This window comes from Antechinus flavipes, chromosome 2, assembly GCF_016432865.1.
Source record: "Antechinus flavipes isolate AdamAnt ecotype Samford, QLD, Australia chromosome 2, AdamAnt_v2, whole genome shotgun sequence".
Taxonomy (NCBI): Eukaryota; Metazoa; Chordata; class Mammalia; order Dasyuromorphia; family Dasyuridae; genus Antechinus; species Antechinus flavipes.
The window spans coordinates 45,172,699-45,195,009 of NC_067399.1; the positions used below are offsets into that span (position 1 = coordinate 45,172,699).

The following is a 22,311-nucleotide window of genomic DNA, read 5'->3' on the forward strand; positions in this document are numbered from 1 at the left end:
TCAGCTTTGAGTCATATAATGTAATTGACAAGATCACAGATCTAGTATCTAAATCATTGATAAAGCTAAAAATGTACACATAGATCAAGTGCTCTGGTAGATGTCTCATTTCAAGTTGACACTGAATATTGTGTGTGTATGTGTGTGTATATGTGACTCTCTCTGTCTCTCACTTTGTCTGCCTCTGTCTCTGTGTCTCTGTTTGTCTGTCTGTCTCTCTTTCACAGATCCAAACACACACATATTGCATCTAGGCATTTTAGTCTTACATTTATGCTGGACCTAACCATACATCTCCAATTTATCCAAAAGAATAGCATGTAAGATGTGAGATTCAATCAAATGTTTTAATAAAATCTAGGTAGATTGTATCTTAGTATTTCCCTGACTTATCAATCAATCTAGCAACTCTGTCAAAAAAGGAACTATCTGGCATGCTTTGTTTTTGATGTAGCCAAGTTATACTTTTAATTCATTAGAAAACCAATGAAGTCAAAATTAGAAGAATAGAAAAAAGGGAAAAATTTCTGCAGCAGCTTTCTTTGATAAAGATTTCATTTTTCAAATATAAAGAGAAATGAGACAAATTTATAAAAGTAGGAGCCATTCCCCATATGATAAATGGCAGAAATGTATAACAGGCAATTTTCAGAGAAAGAAATCAAAACCATCAGTAATTACATAAAAAATACTTTAAATTACTAATAATTTAGAGAAATATAAATTAAAATAACTCAAATACCACCTCATACTCATCAGATTGACTAAGATGACAGAAAAGGAAAGTGACAAATACTAGAGGGGATGTGGGAAAATAGAGTCACTAGTGAACTGTTGGGAGAGTTGTAAACACTATCCATTGACTTATCCATTCTAAGGAACATTTTGGAATTATGCCTTAAGAGCTATAAAACTGTGCATACCCTTTAATCCGACAATACAGTTACCAGATCTATAGTCCAAGGAGATCAAAGAAAAAGGAAAAAAGGCTTCATATGTACAAAAATATTTATGATATTGCTTTTGGTTGTGGCAAAGAATCAGAAATTGAGGAAATGACCATCTATTGAGCAATTTCTGAACACGTTATAGCATTTGAATGTGATGGAATACATTTGTGCTATTAAAAATGACACAAAAACCTGGGAAGACATATGAACTGATACAAAATGAAGTGAGCAAAACTAGAGAATGATCTTTACATTAACAACAATATTGTAAAAATAATCAACTGTGAAAGACTTAGTAACTCTGATTAATACAGTGTTCCACTGGAAGTTCAAAGGATTGTCATAATGCAAAATGTTATCTAACTCAAAATAGAGAAGTTAGTCTCTGAGTATTTATTAATACTTATTTTTCCCTTTTGAGAATATATGACTAATGCAGAAATATGTATTGCATGACTTCATATGTATAATGGGTATTGAATTTCTTTCCTTCTCAATAAGGGGGTGGAGAGATGGAGAAATTTGAAAGTAAACATAAAAATTAGATTTAAAAAGTGAGAAAAATTATACACTAGGGAATTTTGCTAGGAAGATAAATTGAGGTTACTAGAGTTTGCAGATTTCATTCTCATGAAGTGAAAAAACATTGCTAAGCATTAGGCTGGGGATAGAAAAAATGAAGAAATAAACTGTCATTAAGGACCTCACAATCTTATGGGGTGGACAATATGCGAATAACTTCACAAAGCAAATACATGCAGGAGAAATTGGAGATATTATATGGCAGGCACTATGACTTGAAGCAAGGCAAGTAAGCCATGAGGTCTAGGGGAGGAAAAAGCAAACTCTGAGCATTTGGGACAGACAATGAAAATACGCTGAATTGAAAGAGCATCTTGTGGGTGAGGAAAAGAAGGGAAATGTGTCTGGATCATAATGTGTGGAGGGAGTAAGAATCTTGTTGTAGAAAGATTGGAAAGGTAAAAAGGGGGTAGATTATTAAAGGGCTTTGAAAATCAAAGAGGATATTTGTTTGATCCTAGAGGTAAAAGTAGTCAATGGATATTAAATAGGAAAGTGATATGGTCAGATCTGAAATTAAGGAAGATGATGCTGATTGCTCGGGAGAGAATGGATTGGAGAAGTGAGAAACTTGAGACCAAAATGAAAGTCAATGAAATTGTCCTATACATAAGGTGAAAAGGATCTGTATTAGAGTGTGACAGTGTCAGAAGAGAGAAGGAGGCTAGAAAAGAGATGTTTTGAAGGGAGACTTGACAGGACTTGGTCACAGATTCAACACGCTAGGGGAATCAGGTGACTGGGAGAATGGTAGTGCCTTATACTTCTATAAAGTAACATTGGTCATCTGAATGGCATAACACTAAATTCATATATTAATTTAGATAGTATCAATGTTTAATTATATTGGTGTGATTTAATTATGAACAGAAAACATTTCTGTAATCATTTGTTCTCCTTTATTTCTATAAAGAATATTTTTTACAAATTCCAGATATTTTATGCGCTTTGTTGTTATTTTGAAATAATTTTCACTTTATGTCATTTTCTCCTGATTCTTATTAGTAATGTACAGAAATGCTAATGATTTTTATGGACTTATTTTGTGCCCTGTTTCTTTCCTGAAAGTATTAATGATTCTGATTAGTTTATTCACTGATTTTTTGGAGTTTCCTAAGTAAACCACAACATCATCTATTAATAGGAATAATTTTGTCTCTGCTTTATTGAGATTCATATCTTTAATTTTTATCATCTTTTTTAGAACCATGTCAAACAAAAAGAGAATAAACACAAATGCTTTATTTCTGTACTTATTTGGAAAACTTTTAATTTTTTTTATTACAAATTAAGATGGGTTTTAGTTTTATTTCTCTATTCTTTTGACTGTTATCAAGGAAAATACCTTACATGATTTTATGCCTTTTAGAATTTTGTATAGTAATAGAAGCTGCCTTTTGTCAAGAGCTTTCTTTTCTTTCATTTTTTTTTGGCTGCTGTTCCATGTATATTGACACAACCATGGTTTTGGGTTGTTTTTTGTTGTTTCTTGCCTTAATGATGCTGATTATTTTCCTAAATGTTGAACCATCCTTTGTGGAATGATCTATAATAGTGGAAGGTCATTTTGAATTTTTGGGAAAATATTGTTGTATTTTTTATGGTAAAGATTTTATTTAATTTTTGTATCAGTATTTGTTAGTGAAATTGGCTTCAACTTTTCTTTCCCTGTTTTATTTCTCCATGTTTTAGATAATTATAATCACATTAGTTCTATAAAAGAAATATGGAAGAGCTTCTTTCTCTCTTCCTGAAAATAATTTTTGTAGTGATTAGTTCTTCTTTTGAACATTTGATAGAATTAAAATAAAATGATTAAATATTAAATAGAAATTATTAAATTAAATCCATCTAGACAAAGGTTTTTATCCTTCAGTATTTCTTGATGACTTGTTCAATTTCTCTGTCTGAGACTAGAAGATTGAACATTTCCATTTTTTGTTTGGTAAATTTAGATATTTAGATTTTTGAAGAAACTCAAATTTCCTTTGAGTTTCTTTAAAGTATTGTTAAAACAATTTGTTCTTACATTACAGTCATTTCTGGAAATACCTTTGCCCACAAAAAAAAGATTCCTTCCTTGAAACAAAAAACAATTAAACAAAAAATGCCTAATGTAATTCCGTATCTGATAATGTATTAAGGATTCTGCCCTAGCAGTCCTTTGCTTCATTACTAAAAGGCATGAATTTCCTTTTACTTTGGCTGACATGTAATTTGGAATAGTAGTTTCTGATAATTCACTTTATTTCCTATCTGTTCATTGTGAATTCACTTTGCTCATTTTTGATTTTGCTAATTTAGTTTTCTTCTTTTTAAAGTTGTTAGCTAATGGTTTATTGATTTTGTTAGTCTTTTCAAAAAGACATCTCTTAGTTTTGTTTTTCAGCTCTATAATCTTTTCATTTCTGACATTTTCTTCTCCTAATTTTCGCTATCCCTTACTTTGAGCTTATTTTGAAAATTTTAATTTATGTCTTAGTTTTTTAAAACTACATGCTACAGTTATATGTTCATTCTCGATTCTGTAATTATCTTTTCAGAGAAAACATTTATTTCTCTTCAGAAAATTTCTTGAGTTACATGCTATAAATTTAAGTATGTTGCCATGGTTTTTTAAAAAATACTTGTATGATATTTTTACAAAGTCAATCTATTTTTAACCTTCTTCATTTAGGTTTAGCTCATTTGTTCTTCCTTCCTTTGCTAATTAGTATTTTCATGTAGTTTTAGTTTGTTAATGATAAATTTGTTATTTCTTCCTTTTTATATTTATTTATAGTTTAAATATGTTTGTGTGAACTTAGGAATATTATTTAATTCTTAGGGTTTCAGTTTGCTCATCAATAAAATGAGGGGATTCTATGGTTCAGTTCCAAATCAATGACCTATGATTTTTAATTAAGTGACCCTGTGGATAAAACACTGGACCTTGGAAGATCTGAGTTCATATATGGATTCAGACACTTACTAGCTTAGTGACCTGGGTTTTCATTTATTAATGGATCCAATATTTGTGATTTTTTTTCTTATTCATTCTGTTATCTTTTTTAGTTTTATTGGGAAGTTTAAATCATTCACATTTAGGGTTAAAATACTATATCTATTTTCTTTCATTAAATTATTTTATATTTTTAAACAAACATTTAGTCTCTTAGGTTTTTTCCCCTTAGGTTTGTTTTGCTTATATGAATTATGACTTTATATAACATTTCATACCTTATACAAAGCTAAGACCTTGATTAGCTCCTTCCAACTCTCTTACCAAACTCTCCTTCCCTTATTATCCTTACCTATTCCCAAATTCCTTGAGATTTGTGTTCTATTAATTAAAAAAAAAAAAAAAACATTTCCCTAACTTTTTTTTTTTTTTTTTTGAGACGAACCAGGAAGCCAATGTTGCTAGTTTGAAAAATACATGTAAAGGTAGAAGGGGGCTGGGTTATAAAGGACTTTGAGTATTTAGTGTTTGATCTTGCAAGTGACAGGGAGCCACTTGAGTTTATTAAGTAGGAAGGTATGACATGATCAGACCTGAACTTTAGGAAAATAACTTTGGTGGTTATATGGAGAATGGATTGACATAATATTTGAAGTAGGCTGAACTACCGTTAGTCTATTGTAATAATCTAAGTGTGAGGTGATGAGGGCCTGCACTGGAATAGTGGAGGTGCTGGCGGAAAGAGAGGGGTGTACTGGGGAGATGTTGCAAAGGTGGAACCAATGGGATTTAACGACAGATTGGATATTGAGACACAGTAAGAGAGAGTGAGGAATTAAGGATGATATTGAGGTCAAAAGCCTGGAATATTGGGAGGATAGTGATACCTTCAATAGTAATATGGAAGTTTAGAAGGGGGGAGGCAAGGCTTAGGGGGAAAGTTGAGTTACATTTTGGATGAATTGAATTTAACCAGCATCCAGTCTGAGATGCCTAAAATGAAGTTGAAGAAGGGAAATAGATATCAGCAGAGAGATTAGGGCAGGATCGACAGATAAGATGATAATTAAATCCATGAGAGCAAATGAGGTCATCAAGTAAAGTAGTACAGAGGGAAAACTTGAGGGCCTTCCTGCCTAGCTTCCATTCAAAGATCCTAGCTACTTAGATAAGGACTATTTGACAAAAACTGGTTGGACAGTATGGAAGAAATTAGATTTAGACCAAAATCTCAAAAGATAATTTTGATTATATAAAATTAAAAAGGTTTTCATAAATCTAAGAAAATTAAGATTAAAAGGGTAACAATGGGAAAAAATAACTTTGAACCAAGTTGTCCGATAAAAGTCTTATTTCCAAGATACAGAATGCCTCAAAAGTCTTTTGAGAAAATACAAAATTGATTTAGCATTGAAAGCTCTTATTCCCCATCATGCACTCTTTGAATTAATAACTCTTGTGTCCTTGCTGTTCCACTCCTTCTCTTGGTTTCAGTAATTTTCTCTGTCATTTCCCATGTCTGGAATGCTCTCCTTTCTTATTTCTACCTGAATTCCTTTATGTTTCTCCTTAAATTTTGTCTTGTACTGAAAGCTTTTCCCAATTTCTCTTTATCCCTAGAGTCTTTTGGACCACCTTATATAAAGAACTGATAAAAATTTTATAAGAGCTATTCTCCAATTGATAAATGGCCCAAGAACATGAACAGGCAATTCTCAAGGGGGAAAAATATCCTCAGGCTATCTATAGTCACATGAAAAAATGTTCTAAATTACTGCTAATTAGAAAAATTAAATTAAAGCAATTTTCCAAGACTCTACCTCATACTCATCAGAATAGCAAAGATGACAAAAGAAAAGAAAATGATTAATGTTGCAAAGAGTGTGGGAAAATAGGCACTTTTCCTATTGCACTGCTATTGGACCTGTGAATGGATACAACCACCATAGAAAACAATTTGGAATTACTTACAAAAAGTTACTAAATATGTTCTCTTTCTCTCAGAAATACCACTTCTAGGTATATGCCCAAAAGAGATCAAAGAAAGAAAAAAAGATCATATATGTGCAAAAATATTGATAGCAGCTCTTTTTTGTGGTGGCAAAGGGATGTGGAAAACAAGGGGATGCCAATCAATTGAGGAATGACTAAGTTGTGGTATATGAATGTTATGTAGTATTATTGGGCTAGAAGGAATGAAGAAATAGAGGATTTCAAAAAAAAACTTTGGAAGATGTCTTTTTATTAGCAGAACTAGAATAACAACATTTATATGTATGTGTGTGTGTGTATATATATAAAACATCAATATAACAGAAATGAACAATTTTGAGGATGAAGAATGAAATGAACAAAACCAGGGGAAAAATTAATAACAACAGCAGCACTGTAAAAACAAGCAACTTTGAAATCTGTAGGAATTATAATCAATTCAATGACCATTCATTATTCCAGAGGACCAATGATGAAAAATGCCATCCACATCAGGTGATGGATTTAGGGTGAAAAATGAAAAGTATATCTTTTGTTGTTGCTGTTTAATTGTTTCAATCATGACCAATTCTTTGTGACCCCATTTGGGGTTTTCTTGGCAAAGATATTTGCCATTTCCTTGTTTAACTCATCTTACAGATGAGGAAATTGAGATGAAGAGGGTCAAGTGAATTGCCTAGAGTCAAATAGCTAGTGTCTGAAGCCACATTTGAATGAAGGTTTTCTTGATTCTAGGTTCAGTACTCTATTCAGTGCAATATGTCTCTCTCTATACCCACTATGTAAATTTGATTTGTTTGGCTATGTAGATTTGTTATTTTAAAAAGTTTTTCTTTTCTTTTTTCCACTGGGGTGGGGAATGGGAGGGATAAAAAATAGATTTCTGCCCATTTAAAAAAATTAGAAAGGGAAATGCTGTATTTGTGACATGTTGCATATACTTTTAGATGGGGTCACTATATCATTAATTTTACTTTTTTCCCCACTTTGTTACAGGTAATCTCTTACAAGGTAAGACTGAATTGTAAATGTTTGTAATATAAAAATTAAACACATTAGCAAATCTTAAAAAAAAATTTGAATGGCATTTATTTGTAATGCCCTTTCCAAAGTATGTAAATTTAGTCGAATTCTTTTCTTACTCTTTTCTCCTTTTAGGACATTTTGGAATACAATCTTTCATTTATGGGGTTGCATTTATATATTCTTTTATATCTATATGACCAATGTCTAAGCTGGGACTTCTGAGAATCAAAAGCTTAACTTTTCTCTTACCCTATTTTCCTCCTCCTTCTCTTTCTCCTCCTCCTCCTCTTTTTCTTCTTCTTCCTCCTCCTCCTCTCTCTTTGACTCTTAAGAGCCTAATTTTGAGGAATATCAATTCATAAAGTAGGCTGTGGGTGTAATGGGAGTGCTCCAGATTTGTAGATTCAATCCTATTTTCCCTTTCTTTCACTAACTTTCTTTCTCTATGTCAGAATCCTTATTCTAGATCTATGTGGCTGTCCACTTATCTTCTGAAATTTTTATTCCTAGAGACCCCAAACTAGAGAGGGAAGTAATACAAAGAAATATCACCCCTGCTTAATGAAGACATTTTTTCCTTGAGATGTTCAAGACCCTTCTCCATTGCCAGATTCCTATAATACTTTTCTATTTCTTGAGGAACGTGACTTCTGGAGTCTTTACCCTCTGTAGATGAAATCTTATTCCTTGATTGTGGAGCTGGTAGAAAATACTCTGTTCTAACTCTCACAAAGCCTCCATAATATGGCAAATAATAAAAAAAAACACTTCTCACTTTGCATTAAAAAAAAAAAAACCTCTGTTCAGATGATGGTACTTTTCTGAGTCTTTATGGTCCCATGTTCATCTGAGAAATTTTCCTTTGTATTATTTTAGCTACCTTCATTTTGATTTATTAATGAAGACATGTGTTTTATTTATCCTAGAGTTATTATCATTTAATCCTTTCTCTTGAAATTTTTTTTACACTCCATCCTCATCTTTCCCCTTTTGGTCCTTTTATTCTTTGCCCACAGGTATTGTCTGGGACATTAAGAAATGCTTGTTGGATTGGATCAGATTTAACTTTACTTTCTGTTCCAATGATTTGGGCAATTTTCTTGTATTATTTACTAAAGTATGATAGAAACGTTTTTTCAATTGTGTTTTCCTAAAAGATCTATGATCTTTAGATTATCTCTTCATATCCCTCTCTATTCAAGCTCAATAGCTTTTTATTATACAACCCTCATGTCTTCCAATCTTGTATCATTTGATTTTTTTCTACTTCTGTATTTTCATATCCCAAATCTATAATTTTCTTTTTTAGAGAAACTACTGCTCTTCTGAACCTGGAGGTTCTTTTAATCACTCTTGTGATTTTGATGGATCTCAAGATTAGAATATTTTCCCCTTCCTTGAAGATTGTCAACTTGATTTCCTTTACGTTGAACTATTCTTATATGTTTCATACACTTACACATATATAGCCTATATAAAATTGCTTACCATTTTAGGGAGGGGGGAAGTGAGAGAGGGAGGAAGAAAATTTGGAACTCAAAATTTAAAAAAAATGAATGCTAAAAATTGTCTTTACGTGGAATTGGAAAAAATAATACTTAAGAAGAAAAAAGAACTAGTTATTGTGTTAACTTTCTTGATTGTTTGTTTGTCTTTATCCATATTTTCTGATTTTCTTTCATAATGCTCTTTGGGTACATTAGCTTATTACTGGAAGCCCCTTTCATTCTGTTGTAGTTAACTAAAATAGACTCAACACCTTTGGGACCTTTTCAAATCTACCACTAAATATTCTCTCTAGAACACTGGAAATTATGAACTCCGTTCATTTGTCTACTGTTTCACTCTTAAGATTATCCATACTTTCTACTATGCTTACTGGATGCAAATTTGCTTTCATCTTAAATCTTTTCCTTTCCCTTTCCCATTCTTTCCATCTTCTGGCTTTTCTCTCAATGACACAGACTACCTGGTTGTACTTTCGTTCATTTCCCTCTACTCACTGATGAAGGTGGAGAAGTTGGAATATTTCCTGTTCCATGTTGCTACTTCAGGTTCTCTTTCTACTGTCATTGCTCAGTAACTTCTCTTCCTTTGAGGTACCTTCAGTTTCTGTCACTCAATCAAAATACTGGTTGCTACTTATCTACCTACTTTTTCTTCTTTTTTTCAAAGTGCAAATCTTGTACTATTGGTTTTTGACCTAAAAACAGGCTTTTAGGGCAGAGAGGTTGGAAGACCACCATTTTAGTCTGAACTTTCATTTCACAGATGAGGAAACTGAGATGGAGTGATTGGCACAGGAGCTCAGAGTTGGAAGGGAAAAACTTCTACTTCTCAAAGTCAGTGCCTGGCTGATGGTCTTTCTCTCCTTTCCAACTCCTGTACTCATAATTATGAGAATTCAACATACATACTGAAATCCCCCCAAGTACTCTAATATCACAATTCCTCAATTTTCTCATATCCTATGATCTACTTCTGTACCCTATTTCAGTGATATATACACACACAGAATCAGACTCATTATTTTGCCATCACTCACAAATGCATTACTTCTACATTCATGAATTCTGAAATTCCCATATCTGATTGCAATCTGTTGTCATCCTCCCTCTCCTTCAGTTTTACAATCTCAACTCTTCTTCTTCTTCAATAGGACCTCAATCCTTCTATCCCTCAGTTATTTCCAAAGTCACCATCTCTAATTAGTTATATTCTCCTACTTTTTTCATCTTGTTTCCTTGGTAAACAGGCTCAACTCTGCCTTATTTTCTTCTCTGGGGACTCATACTCTTATTTTATCAATGATCTTGCCCTGCCAAGCCTTAGTCTTAAATTGCTTTCACCAGCCCCTTCTTCATTCTTACTAATCTGTTGCTAGATAAAACTGGAAAGAATCATGAAACCATGATGACTGGGTCCACTGAAAATTTGTTATATACAATTTTCACTGAACTCTCATTGCTGCAAGACAAATCTTTTACACGTCTTGCATAAACTCATAATCCATGTATGCCTTTGATGTCAAGACAAGGGGATATTCTGTCTTTCCTTAGACATGTGTAGGAAGCTTGGTGCCTTAGATACATACAGGTGGTGATATGGAAGGATTTCTCACTGCCATACTACAGAAGAAAGGGAAATTTAATATAATTAAGATACTTCATACTATTCAGTGCTTTATGAATATCAAAGTGCTTTCATACATATTGTCTGATCTAATCTCTCAACCATCCTATGATCTAAACTGAACAGGCAGACTTCATTCATTTATTCTCACTTAACAGAAAAGAAAACTGAATCAAGTGAGAGTCATTTGGCCTTGGGATTTCCCAGAAATGCTGCTGTCCCATTTAGTACCTGAGGTTTTTTTTTTTTTTTTTTTTTAATAATCTTAAGGTTTAATTAGGTTAACAGCATAGTTTTGCCATTAAAAGGATCCTATCATTTCAAGACTCTCCACCCCCATCTTTCCCTCCCCGTCCCTTATTCTTCATTTTCAGAGGGATTCTATTGGATGGCCTAGCCTCAAGCATGTAATTAAAATAAAGGCAATTACCATGCACTAGCTTAGCCAGCTTTGAGTATATATAGCAACTGTAAGAGCTAGAGTAGAAAGATGGGTTTCTCCCTCTGGAACAAAAATGTTGTTACAACTAGGAGTAGATTTCTATTCTTACCCATTAAAGCCCCACACAATAATGTTTTTATGCTATCTCACTTGATACAATAACCTTGAGAAGTCCCTTCTAATTCCACCTCCATGATTTGGAGTTATATCTAGTCTAGCACTCTATAGAGTCTCCATAAAAGACTTACAATGCACAGACAACACCTCCTTAGCTAAGAGGCTGATTACTTGCATAGATATCTTTCAGTTGGGGGACCACAAATCTTGTGCTATTGGTTGTTGAGCTAAAAATAGGCTTTTAGGGCAGAGAAGTTGGAAGATTACCATTTTAGTCTGAACTTTCATTTCACAGATGAGGAAACTGAGATAGAGTGATTGGCACAGGAGCTCAGAGTTGGAAGGGAAAAATATGTATTTGAACATGAAAACCTTCCTCTACTGTCTCTCTCCTCTAACAACCAAATGACTTTTGCTTGAAGAATTTGGTAGGGGAAGAGATTGCCACCATTCTCCTTTTGCATTATACTTCCTCCATTCTCCTTATATTAAGCTTAAATCTGTCTTCCCTGAAACTCCCATCCAATGCTCATAGTTCTTCCTTTTGGGCTCAAGCAGAACAAGACTAATCCTTTTTCTATAGCAAAGCCCTCTGAATACTTGAAGACAGCTATCATACCTCTCTCCTCATCTCCCAACTTCCCATCCCCTAAATTTTCTCTTTCCCAGGCAGAACATCCCTGGTTTCTTTAATTGAGCCTCATAGCATGAAGTCAAGGCCCGTTTTTGTCTTAGATTCCTTCTACAGGTCATTAATGTTCTTCCTAAATTGGCATGGCCAAAACCGAATGCAATATTTTTAATGTTGGATAATATGGATATAGTATAAGTACAAAGGGACCGTCACCTACTTCTTTTTCTGCACATTATCTTTTCCAATGAATCTCAATATTCTACTATGTTTTGGGATTGCCTTATTATTGTTGACTTGTGCTGAATTTACAATTCTCTAAAAATCTCGACATTTTCAGATGATCAGCCATCTAGACCTCTCTCATCTTCAAGATGTGAAATTGATTTTTTCAACCCAAAGGTGAAGATTTTACATTAATATCTATTTAATTTTATCTTATTATATTTAGTTTAATATTCTAGCCAAAGGGTTATTAACCTGGGGCCTAAGAATAGCTATAATAATAACTAATTATTATTTATATATTACTTTAACATCTGCAAAATAATTTTTACAACTATTTCATTTGATTCTCACAACTTTAGGAGGTAGATGCTACTATTATTCCCATTTGATAGACAAGGAAACTGAACTATACAAAGATTTGCCTAGGGCCACACAACTAGGGAGGTTGGTTTAAAAATCAGGTCTTTCTGATTCCAAGTCTGGTGCTCTATCCACTGTTCTACCTTGCTAACTTAGATTTCAGGAGATCTGTGAAGTTGGATGGAAAAAAAATACATCGTTATTTTCCCCTGAACTTTAACTGAAATTTATTATTTCCTTTAATGATTTAAAAACTAGATTCTGAGAAGGGCTTCAACAGATTGCTCAAGGGGTCCATGACACAAAAACCATTTTTTTCCAGCTCTACCAAAGGTAAGGTCAAATCATCTGTTCTTCCCTGCTGTACTAACTGTGGGGACCAGACCCTTAGAGATAATACTGACAGAGTCAGCTGCAGATAATACTGAAAGAGCCAGTATAGATTTAATTGGGTTTGTTAGATTAATTAAACTGTTTAGGAGTTTACTCATGAGACCTGGTCCTTGGTGGCAGGAAGACAGAATGGTGGATTTCTATGCCAACCCCAAGTCAGGCCAGATGTTATATAGAAACAGAATAAAGAAGGCATATTGCCAGGGATAGCTCAAGGTCACATACAAGTTTTCTTATAAGATAATTTGGGTATCTTTTGCTGTTTATATTTACTTAAATTAGTTTACATTCCCTGTGGAGTCATAGGTCACATTTCTACTCTGGCTACTACTGTATAGAACCCCTGCACTAGTCTGCTGAGATCTCTTCTAGAAGGATGCCATTTGGTTTGAGAAGGATGCCATCCATGCCTTCTTACAAGTCACAGAAAGAAATATTAAATAGTATAAAGACTAAGGACAGTAGTCTGAAGCACTCCACTCTAGAGATTTCCTTCCAAACAGACATCAAGCCTGACTTGATCAACCATGGCTATTCTTTGGAATGCCCTATTCAAATATCTTTTGAGCTATTTAATTTTTATTATTGAATAGCTCACATTGCTCCATGTGGTCCACAAAGCTGTCATGGTAGCAACTGGTAAGTGTTATAGTAACATTTAGGGAAAATGTATGCAACATTCTTTTATTTTAGCAGGGAAGTTGATAGGGTCTGGATTTAAATCCACATTGTCTAACTGTTTTATAGATCTCATTGATCCATACGATATCACATGGTAATTGTGCCAAATTGAGTAACTTTTACTTTAACAAAAAAACAAACAGGGGGCTTCAGTAGGGCCAGCATATACAAGTCTATATATTCTTTATATTCATTCATAGTTCTTGAGTTACGAAAATTAAGGTCATAGGGGCAGTTTATTAATCTGTCAAATGAAGATGGTTGCCTAGGTCTTTAAAATCTGTGATAGTTATAATTTTTGCGAGCCCGTTTTCAAGTACTTGAAAAATGTTTCTTTGCTAGATTTGAGAATAAGCCTTTTAGATTTCCAAATAGATTATTTGAGTTAAAAACATAATCAATTTTCCCCTAATGACCAAACTATAAATAGTATTTGAATTTCATGAGTAGGAACAAAAATGAGGAAATCAAGGAAGTTGCTTTCAAGGAACTTGGTTTTAACAAGCCAGTAGGTCAGCCAGTCAATAAGAAATTATTAAACCCTTAATTTATGCCAGACTCTAATACAAAGAAAAAAGCAAAATCACTGTCCCTACCCTCAGAGAGTTTACATTCTGATGGAAGAGACAATGTGCCAATAATTATGCACATACAACAGCTTATGCTGCAGATGAGAAAATTGAGGCAAATCGGGTTAAGTGATTTGTCCAGGATCATACAACTAATAAGTGTCTGAGACTAGATTTAGCCTCAGGAAAATGAGGCTAATTCCAGGTCTGGCACTATATTAACTACACTACCTAACTATCCACATATAATCTAATGTAAATGGAAGGAAGATACTAGCACCTGGTGGGGACTAGGAAGGCCTTCTATGGAAGATAGATTTTGAGTCTTGAAGGAAGCCAGGAGATGGGACAGAGGGAGAACAATATGTTAGGTCCCTACCATGAACACCTTCACATTTGCAAGACTTCAATAAATCTTAGCATTAGCTTATACCTTTTGACTATAGACATTCAGAACAGTAGTACACTTTCTGATAACAGAGAAAAACAAATGGAATAATACAGAATCACAGAATGTTAATGTTGGTAAGGTTATTTCTTAGAGATTTTGAGGTCAAATCCTTTTTTAATATAGAGAAACAGACTGAAACAGAAAGTAACTTGTTTGACTGTTTCAGTCTGTTTCTCTATATTAATTTTACTTAAATTAAATTTAAGTAATTTAAGTCAATAGTAATTGAACTAGAAATCAGGTCTCCTGGTTCCCAGTCCAATATTCTTTCTGTTGTGATAGAAGGTGCTGAAAAATTCAAGAAGGGAGGATAGCTGAATGGTGACCCTGATACTGGAGTATCAATAAGCAGCAGAGATTATTTGCTTATATTCTTCAACTGCTAGCCCTCTAACCACACTTTTATGTGCATTGGTGGTATACTTTTCTTCATAATCATGACTTCAAGGCACTGTCAGATCATAAAAGATCATCTGAATCATCAGAGAAGGATTGAGTTAGCTTCAGCATGTTTTTGGTATTAAGTATAATTTATTGGACTCTAAAATTTAGAATACAGAGGTGTCAAATTTGACCTATAAACTTTATGGGGTTCACAATACTTAGCCACAGTTAGACACACTGTCCCTTGATTCCAATATAGTGACGTTATTTTGGTCCTTTTTGAGAATGAAGAAAATCCAATCAACCAATCAACTATTCATGTTCAGTCATGTTCAGTCAAGAGTCTGACTCTTTGTGATACTATTTGGAGTTTTTTTTGGCAGAGATACTAGAGTTGTCTACTATTTCCTTTTCCAGAGCATTTTACAGAAGAGGAAATGGAGGTAAACAGGGAGAAGTGACTTGCCCAGGGTCTCACAGTCAGTGACTGAGGCCAGACTGGAACTCAGGAAGATGAGTCTTTCCAACATCCTGGCCTAACCCTCCATCCACTGTGCCATTTAGCTGCCTATTTAGCAGACTAAGGTCCAAATCAGGTTAAATTGTAATTGGGAAATACTATAACAAAACATAGATAAGGTTAGCATATTTTCTAAGTTAATATGTAGCCTACAAATTTTCTTATTTATAGTATGGTGACCTCTATTTCTATCTGAATTTGATACTACTGTTGCTATACTTGAGATACTTCCTAGTTATGATGGACAAGAGACCATTTCCTTAACTTGAGATACATCCCAATCATGACAGCCAAGAGAGAATTTCCTATATTTGTGATTGTGATTGTTGAATTATGAAGAAAAGGCTTAAAATGAAATGAGACAATATCTTTAGATCCTTACCGAATTCGTTGCTATCCTTATCTCTTCCTTGGTGGCCTGCAAGTCTCCTTTAATTTTAATCATATTCTGAATCTTGTCATGCACCTGAAAAAAATCCATGATTTGAGTAAGAAAATGACAAATTTATCCACCAAGAATTTAAAGGCTTTCATTCTCTCATCTGGATCTAAGATTCTTTTTCTCTCTTTCTCTGCTTCTTTCTTTCTTTCTTTCTCTCTGTGTCTCTGTGTCTTTCTCTCTTTCTCTTTCCCTTCCTTTCTTCCTTCTTTCTTTCCTTCCTTCCTTCCTTCAGTGACTTGCCTAAGATGACACAGCTAGAAAGTGTTCTTCGTGTTTATGGATCACACCAAACATATCCCCAAATCATTTTCAATGTGCTTAATGTAAATTATTTCATGTGATCCTCTTTAAATTGCACAAGTATTATACACATCCATTTTGAGGATCAGAACAGCATTGTCTCAGCCAGGTTCACTAATAGGTCACACCCTTGGTAAGGTGTAGTGCTGAGACTAGAACAGAGATAGATATTTGGATCCTGATCCCAGTGCTCTTTCTGCTATGTAGGGTTGTTTCCCTACAAATTACATCTATAGTTTCTAAGACTAGATGAAATTTCCATCAGATACTTACCAGTGAGCTTAGTTCCAGTAGTGAGACCTAAAAGAATATTTACCCTATTTAAAAAAAAAAAAAACCAAACAAACAAACACCAAACAAACGCCTCACATCACCCACACTCTTACACAGGCTGAGATGAATAAAGAATATTGGTGATTCTGAGCTAAATACCTGGAATTTAGAATGTTTTCTGAGATTGGATTCTGATCAGCAGCATTGTCTCCCCTCTTAGGAGAGGCAGATGCATTATGGGATTTGAGGGTAGCTTTTGCTTGTCCAGGACAAAGGCTAGCTGAGTGATAGATACAGTAGTGTGGAAAGATTAGACAGGAATGAAGATGTCTAGATTTGAAACTCTGCTCAGCCAATAACTAATCAGGTTATCTTAGATAAATTGCTTCCTGTCTGTATGCCCACTTCTCTCATCTATAAACTGAGTGAAGCAGATCAAATGATGATTTCTACTTCCCACATGCTAGGAATCTTTGAGCCTAAGATATTTCAGGAGGAAAACTTTCCATTACTCAAGGTGAAAAAGTATTAGATGGGATGAAAGAATCAACATGGTGAAAATCACAGTTTTTGTCAAGAAAAATTCTGATTTTCTAGGAACTTATTCTAAAATTAAATCTTCATTTACATCCCATGTAGTTTCTTTGTTCTAAAGTAGATGGAAGAATTTTCCATATTATAATATTCTCCTCCATATAACAAATATGCAGTTAGGATTGCAAAAGTGCATTTAGACTGACAGAGTTCATAAATTAACTTATTTCTTAAGTGAATCCCCTTTTCCCACAGAGATACTTCTACTGTATCAACTAGATGTTCCTATCTATGGATTGGGGGCACATGCTTGAGACACATGCTCAAGATTTCCTCCAAGCTCTCTTATGCCATTTAGGTTGTCCTTTTAATTCCACAAGAAATAATAATCATTTTTTTGTTGCTATTGTTCAGTTTAATTGACCTTTCATGATTCCATGGGCCATACCGTCTGTGGAGTTTTATTGGCAAAGATAACTTGAGTGGTTTTCTATTTTTTCTTTAGTGGATTAAGGCAGAGAGAATTAAGGGACTTTCCCCAGATCACATAGCTAGTAAGTATCTAAGGCCTAATTTGAACTTGGGTGTTTCTTGCTCCCGGCCCAGTGCTCTATCCTCTGTTGGCCACATAGCCAATCTCTGTAGAAATAATAGAGAACACAGATCTAGAGCTTAAATTACCTCAGAGGCCACCTAACCCAACTCCCACATTTTACAGAAGAGGAAACTGAGGTCTGGAGATGTCATGTCACTTGTCTAAGGTCATATATGTTTTAGAGGAAGATTCAAATCCAAGTCTTCAGATTCCAGAGTCAATATTCTTTCCACTACATTCTGATTACATTATCCTAATAAAATTACATTGGACGAGAAGTTCTAGCAGGTCCTAATCTCTCTAATATTCTGGGTAGAATCCAATCAACATCAGTTAAAGAAAGTGCTTCCTCCTTTGACCTCTGAGAGCCTCATTTTTTCTTTTCATTTTCCATCCCTTCTTGCTATGTTGTACCTCAAGGCTCTACCTGAAGCACATGCCCCTCTTCCAGCATCCTTGACTCCATCCCAGCATCTCTCTGAGAGTTTTTTCTCCTCCAGGTGAACCTGGAGACATCCTGAAACACATTTGCAGATTGTTGAAGTGCTTTCTGCAGCTGGTACAGCTTGCCTTCTTTCCTGAGTAGGTCTTTTTTTTGAGTGATTCAAATTCCTGCTAAGAAACTTGATGATAACCAACAACAATAAGCAATAGATGTGGTAGAACATCATTTGATTAGAAGGCTTCTAGTTTTCTTGCTTAAACAACTGACAGACAGGGAAGAACCCAGTTTCAATCATGAAATAAAATCTCCCAAATCACTCCCAAAAGGAAGTGATAGAAAGAACCAGATAGAAAGGAAAGAAGGAGAGGGAGAGTGAAGAAAGGAAGATATAGCTCAGACACCTTAGGGATGAAGTGATGTAAGCAAGACTAAAAAAGACCAAAAGTATTTTTTCCTTCAGCACAGGTGCAAAGGTTACAGGTGTTAAGGTGCTGTCATAATGCAATGTTTTCCACAGCAGAGGATGGTGTGCAGCCAAACCTCTCTGAAGCTCCTTCAGCCTCTCACAGACTAACTTCCTTTCTCTGTCCAAAATGCTGGATTTTCTTTCCTTTGAGAAGAATGGCGGGCAGGATTTTGTCCCGGGACACTTGAGCTACGTTTAAATCTTCCTTCAGCTGTTTGATGACATTTTCATAGAACCAAATGACAGTTGGAGGCCTGGAGAACCTTCTTCTTCATCATAGGGAGGAGGTGGAAAGCTCTGCCTTACATACACATTTGCACACAGACAAATGAACACAAAACATACACTTTTCCCTCTGCATATAGATACAAATAGATACACATTTGTATACATACAGACATACACAAGATAAATGGACATAGGCTCATACACATATATACTCATATGGACATATGTTTATATACATAGATATTTGTATACATACATAGATACTTGCACATAGATACATACAACATATACACAAACATAGACACAGACACATACTTATAGATCTATGATCATATACAAACACACCCACAGAATCACATCCACATATATGCTCACAGATACAGACACTTAAAGACATGCACAGATATGTAGTCACACACAGACATATATACACGTGTGTGTGTGCAATTCACATATATAAATAATTGCACAAATAGATGTGTGTGTGTGTGTGTGTGTGTGTGTGTGTGTATCCCTTAAAATATAATTTCTGTTAAAGATCTAAACTGTATTTGCGTTAAAGAGTCAGGGTCAATTTTAAAATTTCTTCCTCCCTTCCTTCCCTTCCTCCTTCCCTCTCACTCTCCTTCCTCTCCTTCCTTCCATTCCTCCTTCCCTCCCTTCTTCCTTCCTTCCCTCCCTGTTAGAATCCTAGTGTTAACTCAATGGAATTGATACAATGCTTATTGGTTCACACATTAGAGCAAATCCTTACAAGGTGTTAAGTCACTAGTATTGATAGAAACAGTGCTTTAGTTAACACCTTTGAGAGTTCACACATTAGCTCACACATTGGTTCACACATTTGGGAGATTTCAAGATTCAGTATGAGATATCCAAATTCACACCTCCCATAATCCCACTCTCAGAGGAGGAGTCAACCTTTGAATTTACACCTCTAAAAGAGCATAAAAACAGCTGAGCTCAGTCAGGAGAGTTCAGTTGAAAAGACTGAGAAGGGAGCGTCAGTTGGAGATTGAGAAGCCACGAGTTGGAGTTGAGCTGGAGGCAGAAGCTGGATGAGCTAAAAGACAAGCTGCAAGAGCTCTTGGAACCAAGGAGGGAGAGAGGCCTCTAAGAAAGCTAACCAGGCCCAAGGAAAGAGATAAGACTTGGAAGGGGAAAATAAACGTTTGGATTTTAACAGCTGGCTGCATTTGGGGTGATTATTATTCGGGACTGAAACTAAGGCTGCCTCCAGAAAACCTCTCCTAGAAACCTGCTCCCAGAGAGAACCATCTTATATAATACAAAAGAAGAAGAATACCACACCTCCTTCCTTTCTTCCTTCCTTCCTTCCTATGAAAGACTGAGAGTTAGAAATCCCCACTCACTAAGAATGAGTGATGAGGCATTGGTGATGCAATACAGAGAACTTCTCATTTAAGAACTCTCTTTCTACTCTGAGAGTCTGGGACACTATGAACTGATGAAAACTTTACAGGGTACTAACATTTTAAATACAATTTCATGTAAATTAAGCCTGAGTTACCATGATACACCTCTCAAATTGGTTAAGATGACAGGAAAAGATAATAATTATTGAAGGGGATGTGGGAAAACTGGGACACTGATACATTGTTGGTGGAGTTGTGAACTGATCCAACCAAGCTGGAAAGCAATTTGGAACTATGCTCAAAGGGCTATTAAACTGAACATACCCTTTTATCCAGCAGTGTCATTATTGGGCCAAATCCCAAAGAGATCATAAAAAAGGAAAAGAACCCACGTGTGCAGAAATGTTTGTGGCAGCCCTTTTTGTAGTGACAAGGAACTGAAAACTGAGTGGATGCCCATCAGCTGGAGAATGGCTGAATACGTTATGGTATGTGAATGTAATGGATGTTACTGTTTTATAAGAAACGATCAGCTTGATCATGAAATCAGATGATTTCATAGAGGCCTGGAGAGACTTATATGAACTGATACTAAGTGAAGTGAATAGAGCCAAGAGAACATTGTACACAGAAACAACAAAATTATATGATGATCAAGTTGACAGCCATGGCTCTTGTCAATAGCGAGGTGATTGAGGCCAGTTCCAATGGTCTTGTGATGGAGAGAATCATCTGCACCCAGAGAGAGGAGTGTGCATCACAACATAGTATTTTTACTTTTGTTGTTTGCCTGCATTTTGTTTTCTTTCTTATTTTTTTATCTCATTTTTCTTGTGCAGTATGATAATTGTAGAAATGTGTATAGAAGGACTGCACATGTTTAACATTTATTGGATTACTTGTTGTCGAGGGGAAGGGATGGGAAAGGGATAGAGAAAAATCTGGGACACAAGGTTTTGCAAAGGTGAATGTTGAAAACTATCTTTGCATATATTTTGAAAATAAAAAGCTATCATTAAAAAATAAAATAAAATAAAAATACTTTCAGGCTCTTCATCTTAGGGAGGCCATATTTTCAGTTGCCTGCACCTCAACTCTGCTTATCTCTTTTCAGCATTCCTGTCTCCTCTTGTTTTTGGTTTAACTGCAGAAACATAGACCAAAAACAACCTTAAAGCAGAAGGGTTTTCTTTTTCTATTTGACCTAATCCTGCTACTGTCCTGGAACCCTTTGTCCTCCCTCATCAGCCTTCCACTGTTCATGCCTGGTGAAGACTCCTTGCTTACCCTTCCTTTCCCAAGGTAGCTGAATCCACTACAGAAGATCACGAAATCATGCAGATTTCCATGCATTTACAAATATAGGCCCTCTGTGCCTATGAATCATCCTCCTTTTCTGTACTAATTGATGCCCTTTCTTATCCTCCCCGTCAAATTTAGTGGAACAACAATAGCATTTTCTTATTGAACTGTTTTTGAATTTACCTTTTCTAAACTCACTGAAATTGGGGTTTTTGATCAATTTCCTCAACTTTTATTTTATTTTATTATGCATAGCCTTTGAACTCATTGCAGGGTATCATTCCACCAAGGCCACTTCTCTAAGCTCCAGGAGTTTAGAGTTTTTTGAGTTGTTGGAGCTAAACACAAAGTCCTCATCTGATGGCTAGTCTCCTGAAAGTGAGTCCTTCTAACCTTCTCTGGACTGATTCACAAATGGGCTCAGAAGTAAAGCCTTTCCAGATCAGGAGGACTTGCTGGGACACCACTTTCAAGAGCATAATGAGACTTGGACATTAGAGAAGGACTTTAAGCTATACAAATAATATATTTATGTTCTTTCTACAAATGGCAACAGCATGCAGTGATAGCATATACATTCTCACTTCATAAATATGTACATATTCATTAAGTATGCACTAATATGTATTCAGTACACAGAGAAATGCTTAAAATATGTATAAGTATATTTATAGACATTAATTTCTGTGGATTTATATGTTTGTGATATCTATTATCTATTGTTAAAATAATATTGTAGTTACATTATTTTAAAATTATCCTGTAAAGTCCAGTTTCTTAAATAGTGAGTCTTAACCCCACATGAGATCTTAAAATTGAATATAACTTATTATCAGTAAATGTTTGATTAATATACTTATTTTACATACCTTCATACCCAGGGTCATGTAAAAATTTCTTGGGTGAAAAGTGGTTTTGAGTGGAAAAGATTTTAAGAAACCATGTTCTAAA

General features: G+C 34.8%; 1 protein-coding gene across 3 annotated transcripts in view; it reads right to left on the reverse strand.

Annotated features, from left to right (window-relative positions):
• LOC127547722 (polyamine-modulated factor 1-binding protein 1-like) overlaps nucleotides 1-16,618 on the reverse strand; it is a 39,745-nt gene extending 23,127 nt beyond the window's left edge. For all 3 annotated transcript variants that reach the window (XM_051974696.1, XM_051974695.1, XM_051974694.1), the window contains exons 1-2: nucleotides 16,415-16,618; nucleotides 15,782-15,865 (exon numbers count right to left, since the gene is read on the reverse strand). In XM_051974696.1, coding sequence (XP_051830656.1) covers nucleotides 15,782-15,844 — 63 coding nt within the window. In that variant the 5' untranslated portion in view covers nucleotides 15,845-15,865; nucleotides 16,415-16,618. The remainder of the gene's footprint in view (nucleotides 1-15,781; nucleotides 15,866-16,414) is intronic.
• Between the last annotated feature and the right edge of the window lie 5,693 nt (nucleotides 16,619-22,311).